This window comes from Rhinichthys klamathensis, unplaced genomic scaffold, assembly GCF_029890125.1.
Source record: "Rhinichthys klamathensis goyatoka isolate OS25496 unplaced genomic scaffold, OSU_Roscu_1.1 h1tg000454l_1, whole genome shotgun sequence".
NCBI classification, from domain to species: Eukaryota; Metazoa; Chordata; class Actinopteri; order Cypriniformes; family Leuciscidae; genus Rhinichthys; species Rhinichthys klamathensis.
Genome location: NW_026606946.1, coordinates 207 through 10000, shown reverse-complemented (window position 1 = coordinate 10000; position 9794 = coordinate 207). Strand labels below are relative to the sequence as shown.

Genomic DNA, 9794 nt, shown 5'->3' with positions numbered 1-9794 from the left:
AATCAAACATCGCGATTGTAGTGTTTATTTAGCTTTTTTGAGTAAACTATTTTTTTTTTGTCATGTGACCACAGGAGCTCATTATTAATAACTGCTTGTGATGGAGAAATACTTTATGCTAAAAACTAGTGCTGTCAAATTGATTAATCGCATCTAACATTAAAGTTTGTAAATATATAATATATGTGTGTATATGTATATATATATATATATATATATATATATATACAGCTCTGGAAATAATGAAGAGACCACTGCAAAATGATCAGTTTCTCTGGTTTTACTATTTATAGATATGTGTTTGGGTAAAATTAACATTTTTGTTTTATTCTATAAACTACTGATGCTATAAGCATTTCTCCCAAATTCCAAATAAAAATATTGTCATTTAGAGCATTTATTTGCAGATAACAAAAAAAGATGCAGTGTTGTCAGACCTCGAATAATGGAAAGAAAATAAGTTCATATTCATTTTTAAACAACACAATATTAATGTTTTAACTTAGGAAGAGTTGAGAAATCAAGATTTGGTGGAATATCCCTGATTTTCAATCAGTTTTTATGCGTCTGAAATGTTGAGAAATGTTGTCAGTAGTTAATAGAATAAAACAAAAATGTTAATTTTACCCAAACACATATCTATAAATTTTGCAGAGGTCTCTTCATTTTTCTAGAGCTGTATATATTGGGGGGGGGGGGGGGGGGGGGGGGGCGGCTGAGTGACCTCAGAATGACCTAAAAATATTGTAAAAGGTTCAACCAGGCGCTCAGGTAAAGTATATAAAGTCTGTGATAGGTGCTCTTGGGGTAGATCCAAAGAAACAAAAGAACAGGTCCCAGGCACTCAGTCAAGTCTTCAAATGAGGAGAAGGATCAAGTTAAAAAGCCTTTATTGAATGTGGCTTAAGTCATTAAAAAGTACATGTTTCGACCAAATAAGTGGTCTTCTTCAGGGCAAAGGAACACAAGATATGAGAATGAAAATTAGAAAATTATAAGTTAAAGGTGCAATGTGTAATAATTTTGAGTATCTATTAACAGAAATGCAATATGACATCCATAACTATGTGTTCAGTGGTGTATAAAGAACTTACTTAATAAACCGTAATGTTTTTATTACCTTAGAATGAGGCATTTATATCTACATAACCGCGGGCGCCCCCTTCTATGAAGGTCGCCATATTGTGACGTCATGTTTCTACCGTAGCCGACAGCGAACACACAGCGCTACAGAGCGCGCTTCGTCTCTACCTTGAAAAAGAAGCAGCAGAAAGCTAGAAGAAGCTAGTCATAGACACCGTGAGTAGTGACTTTTCCCTTGTCAGTGGTGTAAATATGTAGTTGAAGTGTTTCATGTAACTTAGTTCTTCTCCCTCGCTGTGTTATGGCTTTGCTATGTGCGGATAAATGTGCTGGTTAAGTTCGTGAGACAGCTGATTAGCACTTTTGTCATTGACCGTAAAACAGTAACGTTACAGGAATCACCAACCCGTCGATCTTGGAAGCATTTTAAGTCGATCGCGAAGAGTTTTCAAAATCAGAGAAAAAAGCCTATTGTGTGTAGTAAGTGGTGTGTAGGGGATGCGGAGGCGCGCGCGCTGTTACAATCACGTCATTTTTGCCGCGCGCACCTTTGCGCTCATGCGGACGCGTCGAGTTTAAACAAGGCTTTACGCTTTAACCAGCTCAGCCACAGTAACAGCTCATATTAGCCGGCTAAACTTTTACTTCCCTGTTAGAAAAAATATATAGTTGCTAGGGGTGTAACGATATTTGAACCGAACCGAAAAACCGCGATACACCACCCACGATACGTATCGCGATACTCTCATGGCGAACCGAACACGCCCCGCCCCCTGCTGCCCCGCCCAGCCACGCCCCCTGCTGCCCCGCCCAGCCACGCCCCCTGCTGCCCCGCCCAGCCACGCCCCCTGCTGCCCCGCCCAGCCACGCCCGCTGCTGCCCCTGCAGCCCCGGCTCATTGCACCTCATGTGTTATGTGTACACAACGAATACAGGGCTGTTGCCTAACCACCATTAACCACATATAATCGCAATAAGCTCAGTGCAGTGTTAATTTCGTTGACGAAAATAACGACGAAAATTATTCGTCAACGACATTTTTTCACAGACGAAAACGAGACGATAACTAAATAAAACCTAGTTTTGAATGACAAAGACTATGACGAAAATCTATTGACATTTTCGTCAACGAATAAAAACTAGACGAAAATGTTAGATAGTGACGATTTGGGAAGCGATCCGTCAGAACTGATGTCCTGCGTGTGTGGTAGATGCGCACATTTGTAGGCTACTGTAACGTGATCTACCCCGCGGTCATAAAACGTTAAAAAATGTGAACGTCTGGGAGAATGAGTAGAGCAGACATATAGATCTCTGAATAAGAGTGACGATGCAAAAAAGAGCTCTATTCGGTGCGGTTTTCTGTGCGCACACACCTAACCCGAAGCGTGCAGTCATGCACAATACACCTACAGCGCGCGAGTAGGCTACTGAATTGAGCTCTCTTTCGTGTCTGAATGGAGAAATACACAACAGTATGTCTAAATGTCCTTTTTGGAGAGTATTCATGTAAACTATGTTGGTTATGTCTTAAACTGTGAGTGTGTCGGATGTGCATCAGTGCAATTGTATCCGCATGTCATTGGACATGATCCGACGTCTTAAAGTGACAGTGGCAATAAACCTAATGCGGTCCGTGTCCTTAATTTTGATCAAGCAACAAAAGAAAAAGAGAAAAGCATTCACTGTTTGTTAATAGCTTTAATAAGGATTAATTATATTTAATTCATACAAATAAATATGTCTGCTTGAAAGAATAAAGAATGATGTATAAGTAGTTATAAGGAATGAATATATCATTCATTGTAAAGAAGACTGTGTTGTACTTTAGGAAAAGTGGTTTTATTTCATTTTAAGATATTTTTAAAGTAACAGCAGTTAAATCTGTATCTGTATTGCATGTTCAAACTTAAAAATCATTCATATTAATAGGTTAATAGATGTTTTCTCCGGGAGTATATGGGTTTGGAAATTTTAGAGAAATTCTAAATTAACGCATTACAATTGAACTAAACCCATTATATTTTAGTCGACTAAATCTACTGTAGATTTAGTCGACTAAAATGTTATTGTATTTCGTCGACTAAAACTAGACTAAAACTAAAACAATTCAGATGACTAAAATATGACTAAAACTAAATGGCATTTTAGTCAAAAGACTAAGACTAAAACTAAATCAAAATTTGCTGACAAAATTAACACTGGCTCAGTGTTTTGTTACTTTTGATAATAAGCAAGGTGTAATCTTTCAAATTATGTCTATTTGATCACGAAATGCAAACAATAAATGCCGTTTTGGCGCTCTTAGATGTGGCGTGACAGATATCACTGTATGCATGCGGCAGCGCGGGCGCGATCATCTCTTCCTCAGTTACAGAATAAACATGAATGGACACCCGAAGGTATGTTGAAAGATACAGTATACTTACTGAAAGGCATCATAACTCGTGTAAACACTCAATCAGTGTTTCAACAGCGGAAATACGTCAATAAAACGCTTAGTTTTTCACATAGCTTTATATTTACCTCAGGCAAGTCATTCAGTGTCCACAGCTTGCTGGTTTGCTAACTCTTTCACTAAATAAATGCTATATATTAGCCTATATATTATATTTTACTTAACCTGTTTATCTTGATTATTTAATGTATGTTTAAAATAGTTGTCATGAAAATAACAGCAACTGTGTAAATTATTATATAACAATAACAAATTAGAGTAAAAACATGTTAATGCAAAAATTGCCTTATGTGCAGTTTACATGTTTTCATACAATTTGTTATTTGAGTGTTGATTATTATTATATCATTTAGGCTAAAAGTCTAGGCTCTATTGTTAAGCTTTAATGTTATAGTAATGTGCAAGTAAGGGCTGTAGTTTACAGCATTAGCAGATAATTTTGTTATCCTTGAGAAACGTTTACTTGTATTGAAGTAATTTTAAAGACAAGGACACAATTTGTTCATTAAAGCACTGTTTAATAAATAATAAAAGCAATTTTAGCTTTCTAAACCTCCCCCCCCCCCCCCCCCCCACCCCTCACCGAAATGAACCGAACCGAACCGAACCCAGACCTCAAAACCGTGGGACGAACCGAACCGGTCAGGTTTGTGTATCGTTACACCCTAATAGTTGCATAGTTTCATGTGGTTCTTCTCCTCGCTGTATTATGGGTTTGCTATGTGGAGAGAATGTGCTGGTTACGTTCGTGAGACAATCAGCTGATTACTATTATTATATTATATTAAGACCCTTGATCCTCACCTGACTATGGCTTTGTAAACTTTATCCATGGTGTGGTTTATAATGGACTGTGGTACAGAAACAGTGACAATGTTACACACTCTTGGCTTACTCTGGCTATTCTCTGCTGTCTCAGACGACGATGTTTGTCCCGTTTTAGCCACCGTAGCTTCTTCGAAAGGGAGGGGTGAGCAGTGGGCTGAGCCCTTAGTGTAAACTCGCAACCGAACCGCTAGATGTCGCTAAAAATCATACACTGCACCTTTAAGTCCCACATATAATCAGACAGAATACAATTAACCCAATGAGGCAATCAGGTCTAACAGGATAGGGAAAAATCAACATAATAAGTACCACAACAGGTGAAACTAACAAAGAAACAAAAGTATCTCCAAAACCATCTGCCTCAACGCAGGTCATCTGGAGAGGAAAATAAGACAATAAGACAAATATCATGTGTTGAACAAGACAAAAAACATAAGTATAGGACAAAAACCATATCATAAGAAACATTTAAACTCAATGTCCTCCTTCAGACCTGGATATCGGAGCGCATCCAGCTGATGAATCCAAAACGACTCGCGCGGATCCTAAAAATATTCTTTTAATATCTCATGAGGCTTCATTAGCCCATGCCTACCACTGTGCTCACTGGGACCTTGCAGAACTGTTTCCCCAGATCTGTGCCTCGATACAGTCCCGTCTCGGAGGTCTACAGACAATTCCTGGGCCTTCATGGCTCGGTTTGTGCTCTGACATGCACTGTTACTGTGGGACCTTATATAGACATGTGTGTGCCTTTCAAATCATGTCCAGTCCAGTGAGTTTACCACAGGTGGACTCCAGTCCAGTTGTAGAAACATCTCTAGGATGATCAGTGGAAACTGGAGGCACCTGAGCTCAATTTGCGTGTCATGGCAAAGGCTGTGAATACTTATGTACATGTGATTTTTTAAAAAAAAATTATGTGTTCAAGCACAAAGTGCTGAAAACCTATTGTAATTGTAAGGATTAAAAAAAAAAAAAAAAAAAAAATCCCCTAAAACGCATCGTGCAGCCCAAACCGTAAGCCCTAGAGACTTATATTTAGGGCCTCAGTTTGGGAGAACCTATCAGAGTATGACCCCCATTGGCCCATAGGTGGCGCTACAGCAACCAAAAGTACTAAATTGCTCATAACTCCTAGACCGTTTAACTTAGAATCAAGCTTTTTACACCACTGTGATCCTTGACTCAAGGCGGTCAAAATGTATATCTCCAAAATCGATTTAGGCCCGAAAAAATTTCTGCTATGTCCAATTTTGTCCAAAACCTACTTTCGCGAACTAGTCCCTGGTTTTTCGCCCGATCAGAACCAGACCAGTCTAGGACAATTCTCTGGACTCTCTAGATCAATAATTATCAAAAAAAAAGTTGAACTTTGCCCTTTGGTTCACTGTAACAGGGTCACTTAGAAAAGGGGGCGTGTCAAAATACACTCAAAATCATAAATAAAAACTCAGAACTTCACAAAAATTGATGAGCACATGTGTAATAACATGGTGAAGAAGCATGCAAAGTTTCATGGAGATCGGACCATAGGTGGCGCTATAACTGTTAAAAAGCTTCAAAACCATGTATTTCCTATGGTAAATTGCCTGTATTGGCTGTAAATGGTCTTTTCCATCTATTATGTCAGTGTTTAAATGTATGCTAAATAAAACTTAATGTCTTTTGACGCTTTTGTGCTTAACGGCCTTAAAGGCCTTAACTGCTTGAACACCGCTAAATGCTGCTTGTTATTTTTAATATTTGCTAATTTTCAAACAAACGTCTTTCACGTTGTCATTTTGGGGTATTGCTTGTAGAATTTCTTTAGGAAAATAATGAATTTAATCCGTTCTGAAATAAGGCTGTGTAACATAACAAAATGTGGAAAAGTTGAAGCGTTGTGAATACTTTCCAGATGCGCTGTATATACAGGATATATATTTACACATTTTAATGTTAGATGCAATTTATCACGATTAATCAATTTGACAGAAATTCTAAAAACTATTTTGCACAGATTTATGTTAATCAATAACAATTGATTGCGTTCAATTGTTCATACACTTACGTTCAAGTTTCGGTTCAATAAGATTTATTTTCAAAAGCAATAATGCTTTTATTCAGCAAGGACTGGGATTATTATAGTTAACTAAAGCTATTATAGTTAAATAAACATGTCATTACTTAAAATAAAATAAACTTTAACTGAAATAAAAATTAAACGAGGTACAATATTTCTCATTTAGTTTAACTTGATGTGTGAAAATAATTAAAACTGAAATAAAACTGATAAAAATGATATAGACATATTTAAATGAATAAAAATATCAAAAATTACAAAAGGTTGAAATGTAAACTATGAATGAAATACATTATTGTATAACATATTTTTATTAAATTTATGCAATTTACACATTGCATACATGTCTTAATTGAGCTCTCTTTATTTAAATAATTAAATAAATACATACAAATATACAGACATAAACATATGACCGTTTATGTCATACATTCCTCATACTAGTTAAACATATACTCCATAACTTTACACATCCAGAGCTAATAAATAAACTTCTGAGTTGTAGATATTTGGAAAAAAAAATTCCTAGGTATTTGAAACTTAAATGAAATACATTTTAATATATTAAATAAGACATCTGTTATGTTAAACAGTAATAGCATTTCACAATATTACTGTTTTTACTGTATTTTTTACTGTATCAAATAAATGCAGCCTTCTTTCAAAAAACATTAACATTAATTCACCGACCCTATACTTTTGAACAATAGTTTTATTGATCTTCCACTGACGTTTTCCACAGCATCTCCCGGATCCAACATTCCTCATCGCTGCAACAGCACAAAACATCGCATCATTTCCCCCAAACTGCCCGCCCCTTACCCCGCCCTCACGGAGCTGCAGAATCTGGCCAATGAGGGCTCAGGAGCAGAGGTCGGGCGAGAGGCGGGGCCAGGCGATGCGTCAGTTGCTGTCGTGCCTTCAGAGAGAAAGCAGCCGCCAGAAGATCAGATCGAGGACATGGTGGGCGTGGCTTCCCCATGCTCCGCCTCTTCCTCGTCATCTTCCAGTCCGCCACAAACGCAGCGGGCGGCGACAATCGCGCTGAGCAACGGAAATGGTTTCCAGCGTGGCGGATTAGCAACGGTGGCGCTGCCGCAGAACGCGGTAATCGTGATGACGACGGCGGCGCCGGTAAGCCGTGGATGTGGGGAGGAGCCAAACGGCGAGACCCGACTTTCGCTCACTCGTGCCGGCGGACGCTTAGTTTTATCTCCTGTCCCGGCTAAACATGACACGCCCTCTCCGCCAAGCTCCGCCTCCCCACCGAGCCCCATCCCGGCGAATCAGGGCGTGGCCACGCTGTCACTCACTCTACTTCCCAGCCCTGTGATTGGAGGACTGCTGCTGACCCGATCGCATTATCCCAGAAGCACCCGGGACGCTCCTCCACCGTCGTCCCCTTCGCCCTCGCTTCTTCCGTTCGACCCCGATTCGTTCCTCAACAGCCCCAAACAGGGCAGACGTACGGAGGCCCCGCCTCCATCTCCGCCTCTTCCTCCCCGTCTCCGCCTCCTTCCACATCTCCTCAGCCTCCTTCTCTCGCTCTCTCACTCTCTCCCACTTCTCCCCCGTCCTCTCTCTCTTCCCTCTCTTCTGAGACGGAGAGGAAGAGTATTCCAGGTCGTCCCGCCTCCAGTCCGCCTCTTTTTCGTTTTCGCTCTCTCCGACGCGAACGACTCCTGCGTTGCTCACGATGTATCTCGAGACATCATTAGGGCTTGATTCGTTGAGCCCCTCACTTTCAGTCCCGCCCACAAACGGCACAGCTCCTCCCACCGGATTCAATGCTCAAGCCACGCCCACTCATCTACTAACCAATCAGCTCTCTCCTTCCCAACACGTCAACAACCAACTGGCAGCCGCCAACACAACCACCTCCCCTCGAAGTGCTGCCGGACCAATCAGCTTCCTCAAGAAGGAGAAAAGGCGGAGCTTATGCAGTCAGAGCTTCAAGTGCAATCCTGTCTTTTAACCAACACACTCCATGTGCATTCAACCACAGAATCTGACTCCGCCCCCAGCCACACCCACAAACATGACGCCCATACAGGTTAAAGAGGAGCAGTCTCCGCCCACTCATTATGATTCAGAAGTGACGCCCATGGACACCACCCACTGCGCCCATATAGACGGCGAGGAGGCGGGCTTACGTTTGACTCCACCTTCCCTGACTTAATATCTGAGCTGATCACCGAGGAGACCGTGAGCCACGCCCCCGCCCCGACTCCGCCTATTTACCCCGTCAGGTACATGGTCCCGCCCCAGCCGACGCCGTCCACCTCGTTCCTGCCCTTCCCGCTCCTCACACACACACACTCGCCTCGCGTCCGGCGGCGCGCCGGAGGAGTCCCAGCGCTTGGCCAACATCACCGACTTCTCACCGGAGTGGTCCTACCCGGAGGTACGAGTCTTTCACGTCGCTTCTTTAATCACTGGAAATTGGTTGCGAATTTCCTTTAAATAACTGCACAATTAAACTCAGTGAGGTGAACGATCATTATTTTCTGAAGGTTAAGCACTTTTTGCCTCATGTACTCTTTATAGAAGGACAAAAGTTCTGTTCTTGATTAAGAAATGTGTTTCTGCTCATGTTTTGTTTATGTAACGCCGTTGTTATTTTAGAAATATATAATATATATATATATATTAGTGCTGGGCAACGATTAATCACATCCAAAATAAAAGTTTGCGTTTACATAATAAATGTATGTACTGTGTATAATTATTTTGTATATATAAGAAATATTTGCATGTATATACTATGTATATATTTATATATAATATATATATATATATATATATATGCATGCATTTGTGCAAACTTTTTGGCAAACACTATCTTTTATTTTAGATGTGATTAATCACGATTTATCGTTGCCCAGCACTTATTTTTATATTTTTCATTTTATTTTTCATTTTAGTTAAAGTTCTAGTAATTTTGTTATTTAATTTTTTTTTTTATATATATATAAATCTATTAAAAAATCAGCTTTAGTTTGTGTTATTTTAATACACCAAGTTAAACTGAATTAAAATAAGAAATAATACCCAGACAACAATCTAAAATAAAATATGATTACGTTTTGGGTTTAGGTTTAGCTAAAGTTTTAGTCATTTTGCTGTATATTTTAGTAATTTTTAATTATTCTTTCAGGTTTTTTTGTTACTTGAGAATCAAAATGACATAAGATAAGTGAAAAATGCATCAAAGTGAAGAGAGTTTATGCTTAAAATAAGAACAAATATCTGCCAGAAAATACATTTGTTTTTCTGACCCCATTAGCAGATAATTTTGATACATTTTCTTCATATCTTAAGTAATTTGTATCTTGATCTAAGAATGTTTAGATAGTTTTT

At 39.4% G+C, this 9794-nt stretch overlaps 1 protein-coding gene across 1 annotated transcript in view; it reads left to right on the top strand.

The window, feature by feature from the left end:
* Window positions 1-8851, top strand: part of camta2 (calmodulin binding transcription activator 2) — a 26848-nt gene extending 17997 nt beyond the window's left edge. The window contains exon 9 of the mRNA XM_056236590.1: window positions 7177-8851. Coding sequence (XP_056092565.1) covers window positions 7177-8159 — 983 coding nt within the window. The 3' untranslated portion in view covers window positions 8160-8851. The remainder of the gene's footprint in view (window positions 1-7176) is intronic.
* Window positions 8852-9794: the final 943 nt, after the last annotated feature.